This window comes from Ochotona princeps, chromosome 26 (genome assembly GCF_030435755.1).
Source record: "Ochotona princeps isolate mOchPri1 chromosome 26, mOchPri1.hap1, whole genome shotgun sequence".
NCBI lineage: Eukaryota > Metazoa > Chordata > Mammalia > Lagomorpha > Ochotonidae > Ochotona > Ochotona princeps.
In genome coordinates this window covers 29998956-30017895 of record NC_080857.1, presented here as the reverse complement: position 1 = coordinate 30017895, position 18940 = coordinate 29998956, and the positions used below count along the sequence as shown (strand labels likewise).

Sequence of the window (18940 nt, the reverse complement as noted above, 5' to 3'; positions counted from 1 at the left end):
TAGTGTATGCTGTGGATTGACCCTGCTGAGCTGCCCCTAGACCCAGATCACATTTGAGCTAATGGGTGCTACAGCCCTGTCTGATCTAGCCTGCTCCCAGCCCCCATTCTCATGCTCACCAGTGGGAGTTTATCTAGCTGTGGTGGGGGTCTTGGGGGTCTCTGGCCAGTAGACCACCTAAACAAGTAGGTGGGGATCTGGCACAGCACACCTAGCAATGAAGCACCAGAGGCAGATCGGGGGGATGTGTGTCTGTTTATTGGCAATCAAGCACAAGCTTATGCAGGGTGAGGCAGGGATGATAAACTTAATAGTTATAGCAATTCTATAGGGCATGAATACATGTGATATATTACAAGCCAATCAGCCTTAAAGTCACATACATGCCAGGTGGTCACATACAACATCTAATGGCATTTCTTATAAACAATTCTAAGATGTGGATGGGCTTATGGTAAGGGGGAGGAGGTGACCCAGAAGAAGTAGATTGGGGAGGGAAGTGAACTGGGAGTTCTGGCTTCCTGCCAACTGCTTTAGGTCAAAACTTGGGGGCCTCTGGGCATCTACCAAGTCCAAGGAGCCTTTACGAGGTCACCAAGTCCCAGGGAGTCTCTCGGTGTGCACCAGGTTTGTGGGGTCTTTAGGCAAGCCTGAGGACCTCTAGACATGTGCCTAGTCCTGGGAATTTTTAGGTACGTGCCAAGCCTGGGGGTCTCCAGGCATACTCTAAAGCAGTGGGATCTCTAGGCATCTTTCAACAGATAGGTTGAAACCCAACCAGGCACAGGTTCATCTACACCCAGCACCAGAGTTCCCCAAGATTCCCAACCAGGCCTACCTCCAGCAACGGATCTCATGTGTGGTGGAAGGTGCTGCTACCAACTGACATGGCCACTCCCCAGTCCTGGCACTCACTGGTGGGTACTGTGGCCTAGCCTGAATGGCCCACTCCCAGACCCAGCACTCATGTGACCCGTCAGGTGTTGCAGCCTAGCCCGGCCTGTCCCACACCCATTCTGACTCTTGTCATCACCAGCAGGTGCTCGAGCCTGGCCTAATCCAGCCTTCCTCCAGACCCAGCCCCCACACACATGCTGATGGGTGCTGCAGTCTTACCCACCCTGATCCACCCAGAGGCCCTGCTCTTGTGCTCAACAGTGGGAGCTGCAGCCCGGCAGGGGAATCCCCAGAGTTTCCCAGTCCTAAGTTTTGCGCATGCTGGCAGGTGATTTGACCCAGCCTGTCATGGTCTACCCACAGTTTCAGCTCTCTCGCTTGTGGGTGTTGCAACTATTCAAGCCAAGCGTGACCCATACCCTGTCCTGGCTCTTGTGCATCCCAGCAGGTGTTTCAGTCTTGCCAAGCCCGGCCTGTCCCCAGACCCAGACCACACGCATGCTGAGGAGTGCTACAGACTTGGCTGGCCTGGCTTGCCCCAGCCCTGGCTTTTGTGCTCTTCAGTGGGAGTTGTGGCCTAGCACAGGAGTTCCCCAAGTTCCTCTACCAGCCCTGCTCCCAGCCCCATATCTCAGAAGCAGCAGCAGGGGTAGCAACCCTGTTGGCAAGGTCTGCCCTCAGCCCTGGTCCTTGCATGTGCCTGTGGGTATTGCAGCCTGGCCCCACCCATCCTTCTCCCAGCCCTACAGAAGCTGCCCCCATATCTGGTTCTCTTGTGTTCTGTGGCCCAGCCTGTCATGACCCACTCCCTGCTCTGACAATCACAGCTAGGTCCTCTGGTCTAGCCCAGCCAAGCATGCCTCCTAGCATCAGGTTTTGTGAGCACCAGAGGCCAACGCTATTCAGCCCAGCCCAGGTCTTCCATGTGGGTGGTTGGCTTGGTCTGATCCAGACATGCACCCCAGTTTTCCACTCACCTAAACCACTCCATCTCAGCTCCTCTGCATACCTCAGAGTGCTGTGGCCTGGTCCATGGAAGACCCCAGAAGTCATTCCCTCCCTGTCAAGCATGCCTTCAGCTGCGCCCACTCCAACATGTCCCCAGACTCCCTTTCCCAGGCAATCTGCAGCCCCCTACCCCACCTCCAGGGACCAGGGTGTCAATGTTCCATCCCAGAGTTCCCCACTTTTATCACTTATCTCTAAAAAAATATAAAAAGAGTAAACAATTATGCTGGCATATTGGCAGAGTTAACATAAATGTGGCGTTAAGCAGGCCCAGGAGGCCTTCCAGGTACTAGCTACTTTTTTCCCAGCATTGTAACACTTGCTGAGGTACAAGGCCTAGGCATCTGCCTACAGCTGGTGTGTAATAGATGCTTCGATGAACTTCTCTGAAGATCTCTCAAATGCTGGATTTCAGAACTTTCACACCAAAACAAACTGTGTTTAATCCCACTTTCCATAAACATTTTAAAACATCCTTGTAAGCTGCAGAACATGGTACTCACAGATAACAATGAAAGCCCTTAAACGTCATGCAAGGAGTCACTTCAAAAGAAATCCATCCCTCAGTGGGTCATCTTTTTCTACAATAAGGCTTGCAGTCCCTGTGTAATGGGCTTGTCCTGATACTTCCACTATAACGGCCTTAAAGTCGCCACACTTGGCTTCCTGGAGAGAGAACATGAAAGGAGAATACTCGTAGAATGCCGCACTCACATGTTTGCTCTAAGAGTTGTATTGTTTATCTTCACGTTACAGAAAACCCAGGAGTTCATATATAACTTGCATGTTATGTGGATCCTTAAAGAAAAAGTCAATTTTCAGGAAAGCTAAATCTTAAAAACAGCTATATGAGAATGAATTATTGGCTATGTTAAAGGAGATATTTTTGGGTAAATTCACTGTTTTCTTTTTGAATTTTTCATGATATAAGTCCATGAAAATATGGATTTCCCTTCCATTTCCTATTCCCCTTTGCTGTTTTCCCTTATTTAATTACACTAGTATCATCCTGCCACATGGTGGTGTAGGAATTAGCAATGGTAGCAAGTTCTGTATTCTATGGTCAAGGTATCTATAACAATTTCATTTGGATTCCTCCTTTTATCCTCCAGGTTCCGATATACTAGTCTCCATTACACAACTCATCTATGAGAGTATATGTGTATACGAGTTAACCCATATATATCTATTTATCTAATACTTTGCATGAAGGTTGCCTTATAGCAGATAGTTGTCTTATATGATAGTTGTCTTCTTGGGATTAGCTTATTTCACTGAGTTTAATGGTCGCCACTTGGGACCATTTTATTGGAAATGACAGCATTCCATTCTTGTTGATGGCTGAGTGGTAGTCCGTTTCCATGTCTTTACTGTTGTAGATTATGCTGTTTTACTAGTCTCCGTGAGTCCCTATACTTACATATAGGGTTGCAGGCTACTTTATCACATACAGATTTCACTTCCTTTGGATATATTCTCAGCAGTGGGATTGCCAGGCCATGTGCTATGTCCATTCCCAGTTGTCTGAGCACTCTCCATACTGGCTTCCATAGTGGCTGCATGAGCTTACACTCCCGCCACCAACAGAGTACCTACTTCCTCACATCTATGCCACCGTGTGTTGCAGGTGGATTTCCAAATGTAGGCCAATCTCATTGGAGTTAGGTGGAACCTCACTGAGTTTTGAATTAGAAAGCTGGCACATTTTTTCATGTCTATTAGCCATTTATATTTGTGCTTTTGAACAATGCCTGCTCATTTCCTTCACCCATTTCTTTACAGGGCTATTGAGTTTCTGAAGTCCTTTATAAATCCTGGGTATTAGTTCCTTATCTGTCATGTAGAGTACAGAGATTTTTTTTCCCATTCTGTTGGTTGCTTTTCATTTTGCTGATCATTTCCTTTGTAGTACAGGAGCCTCTTAGTTTGATGTAGTTCCATTTAAGAAAAAAAATTTTATTTATTTTTATTGGAAAGTCAGATTTACAGAAAGAAGGAAAGATCTTCCATCCTCTGGCTCACTCCCCAAGTGACCACAATGGCTGGAGCTGAGCTGATCTGGAGCCAGGAGCCAGGAGCATCTTCCAGGTCTCCCACATAGGTGCAAAATCCAAGGCTTTGGGCCATCCTCTACTGCTTTCCCAGGCCAGACAGGGAGCTGGATGGGAAGTGGAACAGCGGGCACACGAAGCGGCGCCCGAACAGGATCCTGGCCCACACAAGGCGAGGCCTTTAGCCACTAGGCTACCCCGCCCAGGCCTGATGTAGTCCCATTTGTTTGTTTCGGCTTCGACTGCTTGTATTTTTGATGACTTTTCTAAGAAGGCTTTGCCAATGCCTATGTCTTGCACAGTGCTTTCTATGTTTTCCTCTTATAAGTTGCTGGATTTGGGGTGTAGAGTTACATCCTTGACCCATTTAGAACTGATTTTTGTATAAGATGACAGGTGGAGGCCTTTCTTCTTACTTCTGCAGGCTGCTATCCAACTGTTCAAATAGCATTTGCAGACAAAACCAAACTTTTTCCCTGGGTTACTTTCAGTTCTCTCGTCAAAGATTAGTTGGCTATGCGTGTGTGGGTCTCCTTCTGGGGTTTCTGTTCTGTTCCAATGATCTTTTCTGTTTCTGTACCAGTATCAGACAGTTTTGATGACCACTGCCCTGTAATATGTCTTGAGATCTGGAATTGTTATTCCTCCAGCTTTATATTTATTCTTTGGAAAATCCTTGGCTACTCGTGGCTTCCGGATAAATTTTTATATCATCTTTTCTGTTTTAATGGTGTCCCCGAAATCCCTGAACTCTTGGATGCTTTTCTTAGCTTGACTCGGTCCTCCTCCAGCTTTCTAACACTTTCAGTGTTGATGCAGGAGCAGCCTTTCAAATCTAAGATCCTTCCTTCTACCCCACCCATTCTATTATCGAGGGTTCCCACTGAGTTTTTAATTTGCTGTGTTGTGTTTTTCATTTCTAATAATTCAGCTTGATTTTGCTGTAAATCACATGTTCTTTCAATTCTTTGATCTTTATGTACTCGTTGTTTTTAAGGGACTTTATAATGATGTTTTATGCTTTGGCATTTCCTTGATGTTATCCCCAGTCAGCTCTGAGTTTGACATAGACTTTTGCTCCTTTGCAGGAGAGACGTTAAGGAACCTCATTCACTGTGCCTTTTCCTCTTCTTTTGCCCTTGGCCATTGTAACTCTGATTAGCAGATTTTTCTCCTTGGGACCATGTTTTTTTTTAAGCCTGTGTTGTCCACAGGTCTACAGACAGACTTCACAGATCTCGTTCAGAGCCTGGTTCTCCGTTTATATCACTTGGACCACTACCTCCAGCACGTTTCAGCCCGGGCTCCTGTGCTATGCTTCTGCCATATCTCGCACAGCTGGGACTCCTGGGTCACCACTCTGCACCCTCTGTGGTGCCATGTTGTGGCAGTACCATTCCTTGCTCATCCTTTCTCCTGATCCCTATTCCAGCAGTGCCTGGGATAAGGGAGACGTCAGCTGTGACCTCAGTCTAGATCCCAGTGCTGTCAGTGGTGCCCACTGTACAGATTTTCTTTTCTTTTCTCTTCTTGCCAGAACCTGTTGGCAATGAGCTGTGAGGACAAACTAGACCTGTTTTGGATGGAACCCATAGGATACCAAGTTGGCATTGTTCTCCCAGTGGGACCAGTGCAATTCTTTGACCTGGAAGTGAGCCCTCCTCTGGTTCAGTGCATGTGCAGCTCACTGTTGTCCCTCCCTGGAGTCTTTGCTACAGAACTTAAAATGGTGCCTGATGTGGCAGTGGTGTGGGTAGGGCTGTGGAATCCATGCCAGTCCCAACCCTGACTGCTTAGGCTCTGCCATCCTGCTTCTGCTCATGGTCAGATCACAGTTCTACAGCTGGTTTCACCTCCTGAGTTCCTGGTGAACTCCCCTTCCCAGCTCTGACTGCTGCCGAGCCATCTGCTGATTGTAGCACCACTACTCTGTCTCTGCTGCTTCCACATGAGCACGGGTCTCCATGCGTCCTTCTGGCATTGGCCTGTTCTCCCCTATTCCCCCGGATCACGCCCTCTCTGCTTCTGCTTGGCTCATCCGTGGCTGTTCATTTAGACCTCTGCTCACCCTATCTGCCAGCTTACGCCACTGGAGGCTTCTTGAAAAGGCTAAATTCATTTACTAAGTGTAAATTAATTCCACAGTTTTCATTTACTAGGATTCACTAATTAGCACATTTAAACCAGGATTCCATTACAAAAAATTCTACCTGCTACAACTTTTCAGGGCTTTCCCATCCTACTATATAAAATGAAACATCCATATAAAATTGAAAAATTTTTAAAGAGGCAGATCAGGATGAAGTGTTTGGCTTAGCGGTCAAGTTGCTCCATCCCACTCAATGTAGTTTGAGTTCTGGCTTCCAATCCAGCTTCCTGCTAATGCGCACACTACGTGGCAGCGCAGATGGCTCGAGCACCAGCAATGTGTCACTCAAGCCGGAGACCCTGAGTGCCAGGCTGCTGGCTTCAGCCTGCTCCAGTCCCAGATTCTGTGGACATTCGGGAGTTTAGCAGGGGATAGAAGATCTTTCCTTCTGCCTTTTGAATCAATTAAATAAAAGTTACACAAATAGTAAGCGCCTGATACACTAATATATAAATAATGCTTTGGAAAATAAATTAAAAATCAGTTTATTTTTGTGCAACTTTTTTTCCCTGAAATACCTGCTAGATACTAGACATGTTCTATGAACTTTTTTCTGTTCTATGAACTTTTAGCTGTCAAAACAAGCAAAAAAGTAATTGAGAAAAGTGTCATTGTTTAGTTTTGCAAACTTCTGCCAACACTGTCTGCTTGAATGCCAGCCAGCCAGATTCTAACCCATTCCACTACATTCACCCATGATGTAGCCGTTAAGAGAGCTTCCATGCACTCTCAAGAGAATGAAAGTGAAAAGCAAATAATGTTTTAGGGTGTGTGTGTGTGTGTGTTTTTAAGAAAAGATTGCTTTATTTATTTAAAGCCAGCAATTACAGAAAGAGAGGTAGCTTGCATCTGCTGGTTCACTCCTCAGATGGCCACAGTGGCCAAGTCTGGGCCAGGCAGAAGTCAGGAGCTTCATCTGGTCTCTGATGTGGCTACAATAGCCCAAGTATGTGGGTCAGCTTATACTGTTTTCCCCAGCACGTTAGTGGGAACTAGTTCAGAAGCAGAGCAACTGGGATTCGTACTAGTGCCCATCCCATATCAGATGCTTCACCTGCTATGCCACAATGCCCCATGTCCAAGTTTTATCTTGAGCATAGTTCTGACCTTGAGGGTGCATAGAGGTGACGCTGAAGAGTCCCCCAGACGTCTGAAGAACAACTTTCCTAGTTGAACATAACTTTTTTACAAGCCTCTTAATATCCTCTCCTGAGAGCTGAGAAAACTTACCTAGCACAGAAAACCTGCTTGTTTGGCCTCCTAAGTCACACAGCTGCAAATCAGAAGCAATGACATTACTCACCTTCACGGCGCTCCCTGTGAACACGGAGCCAGTCGCACTGCTTTTGAAGGCTCTGGATTGGTTCAGTCCTAGAAGCCCTTTGTGATACTGCAGAGCAATCCGGGCTGTCACTCCGGAGCCAGTAGGGCTTCTGTCAACCTGTGTTGGCAGAAATAAGCATGCTCTAGTTCTGCTTGCCTTGGCTTTTGTGCCTAAAAATCACAATTTTCATACCTGTTCATCGGCAAACACACAGATGTTGGTGGTTGGTTCCTCGCTGTAAGCATCTTTTCCATCTGTTAATATAGTTCCATATAGAAAGGCAAGGTCCTCACTCTCAGGATGATGAATTTTAAACTGCAGACAGTAAAAAGAAACTATCAATGTTTTGTACAACTGATACCATTTGTGTGGTTTGTAATTTCAGAGAGAGAGAGAGAGAGAGAGAGAGAGAGAGAAACACTCTCCAAATGCCTGCGGCACTGGGCTGGACTGGGGATGAACCAGCAGTTGGGAACTTTATCCAGATCTCCAGCCACCTGAGCCGTTACCTGCTGCTTCCCAGGGTCTGCATTAGCAGGAAGCTGGAACTAGGAAACAACCTTGCTCTGATTTAGGATAAAGGTGTTCTAACTGGCTTCTTACCCACTAAGCCAAATACCTACCCTCGAACCAACATTCTGCTTCCATTTATCTGTATAAAACATGTGGAGGCACCAGTCTTACATGTTGTTTATCAATCTTTATAAATCTTGAAATACCTTTTGGGGCAAGGCACTAAACATTTGAAATCATGTCTTTTAGAGGAATAAACATAGTTGTGTTGGAAGTGATCATGCTGCTACTTTGAGCCCCTTCTAAGGGAAGTCACCCTGCTCACTAAAGGTCTTTGCTTTTATTAAGGGATTTCATACACTCTCCAGCACACACTGCCAGCAGCTCTGGCCCCAGCTGTGAGTCCACAGGCTGCCGACCCAGGAGGAGTGCAGGCCATGGGATTTGCACCCTGAAGAACTTGCAGGGGAGAAAGTGGACCATGAGGCAATGAGTAACTAGAACTCAAGTGAATACCAGCCATGGAGACCAAGTTGATGAGAGGCCAGGAGCCAGCAGAATTTTACAAGAATTCAGAGGCTATGACATAAAAGATAAAATTAGATAAAAAAAAATCATGGTAGGGAATGGAGCCCATCTGGACCATGAAAAACAGAAGGTAAACTCAGACAGCAGAAGATACTGTGGAATTGCCAGGTCACCCAGTGGGAAAGCCCTTCAGGCCCCAGTGTGCGGGGCTTCTGGTTCTTCTAACGAGGTCCAGCATTGTGGTACTACGATGCCAGCATTGTACAGGGTTACTGGTTCAGGCTCTGGCTGTGTTACTTTTGATCCAGCTCCCTGCTAATGTGCCCTGGTAAGTAGCAGAAGTCCTTGGGCCCTGCACCCACATGAGCCCCAGTGACACTCCTGGCTTCCGCCTGATTCAGCCCTGATGGTTGTGGCCATTTGGGGAGTGAGGCAGTGTCTCTGTAACTCTGCCTTTCAAATATGTAAAATAATAAATCTTTGAAAAAAGAAGACACTTATTGATATATACTCATAGGAAACTGATTTAGAAAATTAGTACACTATATATTTTCATTTTGCTATTGAAAGTTATACATTACATTCAATTAAATCCTCCAAAGTGTTACATGGCCCCATAAAATTATTAATGCAGTACTTAGTACAGTATAATTATTGTCAGACACTAATTTTCATGTTATTCATGCTTTTTTTTTTACTACTCGTAGTTAAATCCTCATATGCCAAGACATTCAAATACTGAAATGTGTTTTCTTTTTTTTTTTTTTTTTTTAATTTTTATTACAAAGTCAGATATACTGAGAGGAGGAGAGATAGAGAGGAAGTGGAGCTGCCAGGATTAGAACCAGCGGCCATATAGGATCAAGGCGAGGACCTTAGCCACTAGGCCACACTGCCAAGCCCTGAAATGTGTTTTCTTTAATGGTCCCAATTTCAAGGTAAATGGCAGACTTAATCCAGAAAGGAAAGAATATTCTAGACTCACTTATTATAAACTAATTTTATCAGACTTGCTTTCCCAAGCCAAAACTAGTGATTTACATAGCTATTTGAGTAACTTCTTAGCACTATAGGAATACCTCTTATCAGAGGTAAAGAAATCAATTTTAAGATTTATCTAAATTATTATTTTCAAGTTTTCATTGAGAATGAGCACATATACCAAAGCATATGCACTTCAAATCAATGGAATATTTTATTATATGAGTTTGCTTCTAAAACTTCATGGAAAATAGACTTAAAAGATAAGTTCATTTCAGTCTTAAAGATTTTTTTTTAAGATTTATTTATTTTTCATTACAAAGTCAGATATACAGAGAGGAGGAGAGACAAAGGGGAAGATTCCGAAGCCGGGAATCAGGAACTCCTTTCAGGTCTCCCACGCGGGTGCAGGGTCCCAAATCCTTGGGCTGTCCTCGACTGCTTTCCCAGGCTACAAGCAGGGAGCTGGATGGGAAGTGGAGCTGCCGAGATTAGAACCGGCGCCCATATGGGATCCTGGAGCGTTCAAGGTGAGGACTTTAGCCACTAGGCCACGGCGCTGGGCCCCAGTCTTAAAAATTTTTAAATCCATATGTAGCTTCTTCCTAATATGCATTTACTTTGTTCTTAAAATTTATTTATTTATTTCATTATTTTACAATACAGTTCCATAGGCTCTGGGATTTCCCCTTCTCCATCCCCTAACCCTTTCTCCTCCTGACTTGCCCTATATTTTTACAATAGGATAGTCCTTCCTAAACAGTCGTAAGTCCATCATTCTGCTACTTAAGTGTATCCTGACATGGTGGGCATGGACAATGCCAGAGTCCAGCATCCTATTGTCAAGATAGAGTAAACAGTTTCATTGGGAGTCCATCTTTGTCTGGAAGTAGAGATGCACACTGCATTGTATCCTCACATCTGGATATGACAGTCTCTATTATACAGTTACTGTACATCCATTTAAATGAAAAGCCATAAAACAAAATCAACTACAACAAGAAAAAGAGAAAATTTACAATAACATGAAGTAAATAACATGTTATTGAATGACCAATGTGTCGCTGAAGAAATGAAAACAAAAATAAAAAATCTTGAAGAAAACAATGCTACCAAATGACCTTTGTGTCACTGAAGAAATTAATAAGAAAAACTTTTTTGAAGAGATAAAAATAAAAATAAAAATATGAACCCCCCTGAGATGTAGTAAAAACAGTATTGAAAGTATTTACAGCATCAGCTGCTTACAAAATATCAAAATATAAAAGATCTAATAATAAATGCAAGAACTTATTAAGATATTTTTCACATCAAAGTCTATATTATCTGATATAAGAATGACAACACTACACCAGCTCATTTTTCATTTCCATTAGCTTGGCATATCTTTTTCCATCCTTTCACTTCCAGTTTCCACTTATCTGTGTTGGTGAAATGTGTCTCCTGTAGGCACCAGCCAGATGATTTTTATTATTTTTTTTTGATGCATTCTGCTAATCTATGATGCTTGGTGGATGAGTTTAAGCAACTTAAATTCAAAGTTAATATCGATATGTAGTAATTTGGTCCTGTCATTTTAGTATTGTTTGATTTAATCTTCTCTCCATGCTTGCCTTTGATTTTGCTAGGTGCTATTATTCCTTTTTTCTGTCAAGAGAACATCCATAATTATCTTTTGTAGGGCAGGTTTGGAATAGGCAAATTCTTTGAGCTTTTCTTTGCTGTGGAAAAATTTTATTTTATTTTCAAAGACAAAGGAAAGCTTTCTTGGGTACATTATTCTGGGCTGACAGTTTTTAGAATCTGGAATATGTGACTCTATTCTCTTTTGGCCTGTAGAGTTTCCTCTGAAAAATTGGCAGAGTCTGATTGGGGTTCCTTTATATGTCGATTTTTTTTTTTTCTTAGGCACATTTAAGGATATTTTCTTTCTGTTCAACTGAAGAGAGCTTGATTAGCAGCTGTCACGGCAAAGATCACTTTTGGTCAACCCTATTGGGAGTTCTGTGTCCCGCCTACATGTTGATTTCCATTTCTTTCTCCATATTAGAGAAATGTTTGTTTATTATTTCATTGAATGTATCTTTAAACCCAGCTTCTCTTTCTGCACCTTCTGGAACTCCCGTAACTCTTTATATTTGGCCTTTTAATAATGTCTCTTAATTCTTGAATCTTTTTTTTTTTTCAGTTTGACCCAGCTCTGCCTCCAGCCTTTTGTTTCCCCATTGCAGCAAGAAATATCTTCCAATTCTGAGATTCTTTCTTCTGTCTCATTCTTTTGCTGTGGCTTTCCATTGATTTTTTTAAATTTGCATCACTGTGTTCTTCATTCCTAATTCACTGTTGCTACTTCCTGTGTGGCATATTCCTTACATTCATGTACATACTTCTTGTTATTTAAACCCAGCTTTTCTTTCTGTGCCTTCTGCAACTCCCATAATCCTATATCCAGCCATTTAATAGTGTCCCTTAATTCTTGAATACATGTCTTAGCTTGGCTCAGTTTCTCTTCCAGCTTTCTTGTTTTTTCCCATTGTTGAAGTCTTCTGACTCTGAGATTCTTCCTATTGTTGAGGCTTTTCACTGAGATTTTAATTTTCCCTTTGTGTCCTTCATTTTAATAATTCAGCTTGATTTTCTTTCGGTGTTGCTATTTCCTGTGTAACATATTCCTTCAGTTCCTCAAACTCGTTGCTTCTTGTTGATGAGAAACTTTATAACAATTTAAAAAAAATTGCTATCCCCCATTTCCTTGATGTCTTCCTGATTTAACTCTGAAGTTGACAAAGGCTTTTGCTTCTTTGTTGGGGGAGGCATCAGTAGTATTCATTGCGCTTCTGTCTGAAGCATTGTGCTCCTGATAGCAGACTCTTCTTCTTAGGGCTGGGTTCTAAGCTGTGTCGCCCACAGATCTACAGGGTGATTCTATTGATAATGTTTGGTACCCAGCTCTTCATTTGCAGTTACTTGTTCCACTCCCTCCAGGAAGTTTCTGTCCTAAGCTCTTGTGCTAGGCTTCCACCAGTCTTCATAGCCCCCGCTCCTGGCTCACCTCTCCACCCCGTGATCCTGTGCTGTGGCTGCACCACTGCCTGCACAGACTTTCTGCCATTCCTGGCTTGAGCGGTTCCCAGGATTAGGGAGACACCAGCTGTCCTAAATCACTGGGTTGCCAGTGGTGCTGGTCTTGCTGGAACGTGCTGGCCATTAGGTCTGAAGGCCACCTGGGCCTGTTTTGGGTGGCACCCATAGGATATCAAGTCAGTACTATTTTTTCCTGTGAGTCTGTGCAATGAGTTGATCCAGAAGTGAGTTCTCTCCTGGCTCAGTGTCTGTGCAGCTCACTGTTGTCACTACAGCCCCAAAGTCTTTTCCTCAGTGTGCAAAATGGTACCCGATGTGGCACTGGTGGGTTCTGAGCTGGGAAATCCGCCCTGTTGTGACACCCATCTGCTTAGGCTCTGACACTGCGCTTCTGCTCATGTTCAAATCAGGCAAGTCAGCAGGATGGGCACTTATCTGCCTGGGATTTCCTCCTGAACTCCCTTCCCACCTGGCTGCTAGTGCAGCTCTGATCGCTGACCACCACTGGGGGACCTGGTCACTGCAACACCGCTCCACTGTCTCTGCTACCTCCCCATGTCCACGGGTCTCCACATGTCCCTCTTCTGTAGGCCTGTCCTTTCCTATTTGCCAGGATTGTGGCCTCTCTGCTTTACCCTGGATAATAATTCTCTGTTTAAATATCTTCCTACCCTATTCTACCATCTTGTTTCTGCCCCCGCTTATTGTGTTTTGAACCCATCATATAGACAATTTTGCTTTTTTGCACTAAAACAAACTTACCTTCTACTTCCCTTTTCCCATATTTTGATGTACCTTATTACATTTACTATAGGTTTAAGTGAGCATAAATCACTGTACATGTATTATTAAAGTTAATAATATCTGTCATGTATTGTTACCCTTGTTAAACATTTATAATGGGCCAGATAACATCATAACTGTTTTACATGAATTGACTTTTCTTCTTTTTTTAAAGATTTAATTAATTTATTTGATAGAGAAAGGGAAAGAGAAAGAGAGGTCCTTCATCCTCAAATGGTTCACTCTTCAAATGGCCATAATGGCTAGATTTGGGCCAAACCAAAGCCAGGATCTAAGAGCTTCTTCCAGGTCCCTTGCATGGGTGCAGGGGCTCAGGCCTTTGAACCCGCCTCCCCTGCCTTCCCAGGGACATCTCTAGGGAGCTAGATCAGAAATGGAGTAGCCGGAACTTCAACCATTTCCTATATGGGATACTGGTACTACAGGCAGCCCTTAACCTGCTGTGCCACAGCCCTGTCCCCAGCTTATCTGTTCTTACCAAGACTGAAAACCACAAAGCAAACATTTTGTAATTTCCATTTTATAGGTAGGCAAACTGGGACTCATGAAGGAAAGTTTGGTGAAGTCAGAACTAACAGGTAGTCTTAAAGTCTAAATGTTTTTTCTTAACATTTATTTATTTGAAACGTAAAATTACAGAGAAAGAGAAAAACAGAGAGGGGAGAGAGCGCGAGAGAGAGAGCGAGAGAGAAAGGTCTCCCATGTGTTGGTTCAATCCAGATTCAGCCAGGAGCCAGGAACCCCATTTGGGTCTCCCGCATGGGTCTCAGGGGCCCAAGCACTCAAGGCTATCTGAGCACAGAAGGAACTGGCAGGAAGTAGAGCAGCTAGGACTGCGACTGGACGCACACGGGATGTTGGCATCTCCGACTGGGGCTCTGCCGGTTCTCTACTATATGACTACCACCTTACATAGATTTACTTTTGTTTGTAGACAAGATGGCATGCGTCTTCATGCCACAGACAGAGGTACTGATTGTGAAGGCAGCCATTGTACCGACCTGAGCTTTCACTGCTTCTGTCACTGCACCTGCTGCATCCACAAGGACTCTAGTCTTGGCAGAGCACACGTCAAGTCCTAACTTGTCGGCACTAACAAACGCATAAAAGGCACCACCATACGCAATGTCCACCACCACCTTTCCATGCCCGGGAACATCTACCATGAGATCTGAAAAAAAAAAAAAAGACGCATTTGAAAATAAGTTTGGTTTTAGTGTTTTGGCAACACTAAATTCATGGCTTTTTTTAATGTTTGTTCCATGGCAATGGGCATACAGGGACTTTTCCTATTCAAAAGAGAAAGCAGAAATCTATTTTCAAAATTAGTTAGCATCAATCAGTCAAATAATAGCTAGCAGCATTCTTACATTTTTGATATTCACACGAGTTATATCAGTGTGTTATCTTCCCTCATGATGCACACACACTTTGAAATACATAGTTATTTTTCATTTTCCACAAAGTTTTTGAAGACCACTTACTTGCAAGGATGCTGAAATATTTTTTGGCATTAACATAAATGCGTCTTTTGCTGTACTTTCTATGAACTTGTACATACTTGTTAACTATCGTGAGGGTCTTTTCTAGGAAACAGCCTGTCAGCCTAGAGAGCAAAAACACGGGGTTATCACCCTGTGAACACTGGTAAGGAAGTCTAGGTCCCCACGTGCACTGCCAGAGATGGCTGGAAAGGCGGAGGATTTGGGATCTTATTTACAAATTACTCCTCTGAGCTGTAATGCCAAAAGAATTTTTTAAGAAGAGAAATTGGGCTATACAGATGGTAAACAAATGCTTATTCATTTCCATATTTTTATCCAGTGACAGTCTCCTACAGGCTCTGAGCAATCACTCCGCCTCTATAGGGCTGTTTTGCATTTCAGGGTTTCTATTTGAGCATTTTAAGTTCTCAGCATATCCAAAGTTTCACTTAAGGTCAGCTTTTTGAAATCCGGAGTTTAGGTTTCCAAAAGGGTGGAGCTGGGTGATATTTGAGAGCAGAATATTTGTCTTCTCCTGTTTTCTTCTCATCCCCCTTTTCCTGTTAGGAAAAGCTGGCTTGCACACCCCTTCTGCAGTGAAGGGCATGTCAGGGCAGAAAGCCAAGCTGGTGTTTTCTGGAAATCTAAGCTCTCAGGAGAAAGACATTGGTCAGCACACCAGTGTCCTAAAAGGAGAACTAATTCTCCAGGAGACAGGATTCTTGTGGGAAAGGCAGACTCCAGGAGGGAAGTAGAGAGGCACCTGTGCTCTGTTGGCCTCCCCACACCAGCACAGGCTGAGGCAGCAAGGCAGCAGTGGGGAGACTTTGCTTATCTATTTGAAGAGAGGAAGGGAGAGAGAAAGGAAGAGAGAGAGATGAGATCTTCCATCTGTTGGCCAACTCCCCAGATGGCCACAGTTACTGAGGCTGGGCCAGGCCAACACTTGGGCCTCCCACATGGTTTGCAGGGGCCCTGGTCCTTGGGACATCATCTGCTTCCTTCCCACGCCATTAGCAAGAAGGTTTTGAGAAGCAGAGCCCACGGCTCTCGAACTGACGCCCCAATATGGGTGCTGGCATTGCAAGCAGCAGCCCAGCTCACTGCTCCACAGTGCAATGATTTCTTTTTTTAAAAAACAGATTTATTTATTTTTTATTACAAAGTCAGATATACAGAGAGGAGGAGAGACAGAGGGGAAGATCTTCCGTCCGATGATTCACTCCCCAAGTGAGCGCAACAGCCGGTGCTGCGCCACTCCGAAGCTGGGAACCAGGAACCTCTTCCAGGTCTCCCACACGCGGGTGCAGTGTCCCAATGCATTGGGCCGTCCTCTCCTGCTTTCCCAGGCCACAAGCAGGGAGCTGGATGGGAAGTGGAACTGCCGAGATTAGAACCGGCGCCCATTTGGGATCCTGGAGCGTTCAAGGCGAGGACTTTAGCCGCTAGGCCACGCCGCCAGGCCCAGTGCAATTTTTTAAGATTCAGTGTTAGTAATGGAGTTCAATGTTAGACGTTTGTTACACAGGAGCACACCCTTTGTGGCAGGTAGTTGTACGCATTGGCTCCTTTCTTTGGGATCTAAGCTCCTTAACTTCTGCAGCTCTGAGACGGTGTACCGTATTTTGTACCATCCAAGTGGCAGGGCCTGGGGTCAAACCCAACCTCAGCTGATTGCAAAACCCAGGATTTTCACTAAATTATGCAACTCAATCCAAAACCTCAGGACTTTCATTTTCTTCTTATGCAAATTTATCACTGGAATCTTAATTTACTTTGCCTGGGTTTAAGTGAGCACCTACTGTGTGTCTATTGCTATGGAAGTTGTAAAAGGTCCCCTTTTGCGAGGGGGGGGGGGGGGGGGAAGAAAAGGAACAAGAAAGACAAATTTAAAAGACCGTATGTAAGTGAATGATGTGGAGTTTTCCAGAAAGTTAGAACCTATCTCTTAGGCCACACACACACAAAGAAACACAACACACAACATTAAGATTGAAGAAATCGATCCTAGCCCAGGCTCAGATCCTATTTCTGCCACTCAGTGTGGCTTTGGGGTCCTTGTGGGTAATATGGAATTTCCACTTCCTATAAACATGTTGTTTGGAGAAATCCATGTAATGAAGTGCCAGCACAAATTAGGGGCAAGATAAATGCTAATATTTAACTTCCAATAGGAATAGAGTTTTTAGGAGGACTCGAATTCCATTTATATATTTGCTCATCCAACACATGCTGATTAACCATCCTAACAGGGCTTCCAGGCACCTGGGTGACAGTGAACAGTCTGCCTTTTAGCCTGGTGGGGTGGATGTGAACTCAGTGACCGCCCAGGGGGTCCTCCTCACTTCACCAGCAGTGGTACCGATCACTGGACTTTCTTGTAGGAGATCATGGACACGGGCAGGGGCACAGCAGTGACGTTGACTACCATAACTCTATTTTGTAATGTTTTTTTTTTTTTTCTAAGCAGAGAGGTAGTAACTCACTTTCACAGTTCATTCAAAGTTCCCGTTAATGGCCACTAGTTAGTGTGCCATCACAGCGATGCCCCGAGGAGCGCTCAGGCTGAAGGGCTCAGCTGCGTCACCATTCCTTCAGGAAGGGGGACATGGTATCAACATGCTACCTTCGACTCAGCCACCTGTCAGTGCTCTGACTGACAAATGCCTGGGTTAGTTCAGTGGCCTTCACAGTAAAGCCATTTGGAAAATCATGTTCAATCAGAACGATTTGCACGGCCTGGAGACTTTAAAGGAGTGATCACTCTCTTCCTAGATCGACTAATTAACTCCCAGGTCACTTCCAGTGGTAACTAGGAAACCTTCTTACTGATAGGTACTACTCGGTGTCTTGGAGGAAACACTGAGATAGAAGACCAGAGGCCGGCTTGAGAGGTCTTCCCACAAGCCTATGTGAAACGGGTATGCAATGCCCTGGTTTACAGGATGGCAAGGATCTGTACCAGGGAACCAGACACAACCTTTTAAGGGCGCCACATGCTTGGAGAACTCTAGTCCTGTTTCCATCTCCAGGAATCCGTTTAACATATTTGTTTTTCAAACTCAATCCTAACCCCAACTCTAGGAGATAAATGAAGCAACAAACGCAGAGATGACGTCATAACAGGTCTACGACTCCACGACTTTAAAGGCAATGTCAGAATTTGAACTCGGGCAGGGACTGTTTCTGTTCCAAACTGGGGTTTCCTGTTCGCTTTCCCAAAGGAGAGGGAGAGGAGTTTGTAAGTATCTTGTTATGGGTAACTATGCATTTCCGAGGCCAGCCTGGAGTCCTGGTACCTTGGCCATTCTCGTCCCTGGTGCTGACACGGCCTGACTCACTGGACCGTGAAATCTCAAGGAACAAGCTAGCTGGCTGATGGGAGACAGGGTGCCCAGCAAGGCAAGCTGGAAATTGTGTTTGTCAAGTCGCTCCCAAGACTTGCAGGAAGACACACTCCCGGAGCTGCAGAATGGCCTTTTTATTAAGCAGGCGGTTGGGTTAGTTGCACCGCGTCAGGTGCAGGGACCGTCCAAGGTTAGAAGCGCCCCGGTTACCTGTGGCCAGCACGAAGGCCGGGACGCTGTGGAAGCGCACCGGGCCGAGGCTGCGGCCGCCCTCGCACGCCACGAAGGCGGTCACCAGGCCGCACGGGCAGTGCATGTGGACGCGGGCCTCGCGGGCGTCGGCCGGCGGCGTGGGCACCAGCCCGAAGTCCACAGCGAAGCGGCCCAGGGCCAGCACGGCGTGGCCGCACATGGAGCTGTAGCCTTCGTTATGCAGGAACAGGACGCCCAGCTGCGCGTCCGGGAGCTCGCTCGGCACCAGCACGGCCCCGTACATGTCGCGGTGGCCGCGCGGCTCCCACAGCAGGCGTCGCCGAACGTGGTCCAGGTGCTGGCGCATGTAGCGCCGCTTGGCCAGCAGCGTGGGGCCCAGCACCTCCGGGCAGCCCTGCAGGACGATGCGCAAGGGCTCGCCGCCCGTGTGCATGTCCACCACCGACAGCGCCGGGCCGTCCGGCTCGTGCGGGGGCAGGCGCAGCGTGGCCAGCGCGCTCTCCATCACTCCCCACAGTGACCACCGCCCTGCCCTGCAGCCCGGCCTTCAAGCACCG

At 45.4% G+C, this 18940-nt stretch overlaps 1 protein-coding gene across 1 annotated transcript; it reads right to left on the bottom strand.

Moving 5' to 3' along the window:
• Nucleotides 1–2409: 2409 nt before the first annotated feature.
• L3HYPDH (trans-L-3-hydroxyproline dehydratase) lies at nt 2410–18888 on the bottom strand. The gene is made up of 5 exons (XM_058655297.1): nt 18381–18888; nt 14341–14510; nt 7622–7744; nt 7409–7546; nt 2410–2571 (listed from the first exon to the last, which is right to left on the bottom strand). Exons 1-5 carry the CDS (start codon nt 18886–18888, stop codon nt 2446–2448), a joined length of 1065 nt encoding a protein of 354 aa, XP_058511280.1. The 3' UTR covers nt 2410–2445.
• Nucleotides 18889–18940: the final 52 nt, after the last annotated feature.

Bases quoted from the DNA above. Each gene is read 5' to 3' on its own strand.
- L3HYPDH (XM_058655297.1), bottom strand. From the start codon at position 18,888: ATGGAGAGCGCGCTGGCCACGCTGCGCCTGCCCCCGCACGAGCCGGAC. The intron at 7,745-14,340 runs GTCGGTACAATG...TACTGTCTGCAG, and splicing joins CAGAAGCAGTGAAAGCTCAG to TTTAAAATTCATCATCCTGA. The intron at 7,547-7,621 runs GTATGAAAATTG...CTGCCAACACAG, and splicing joins GTGTGTTTGCCGATGAACAG to GTTGACAGAAGCCCTACTGG.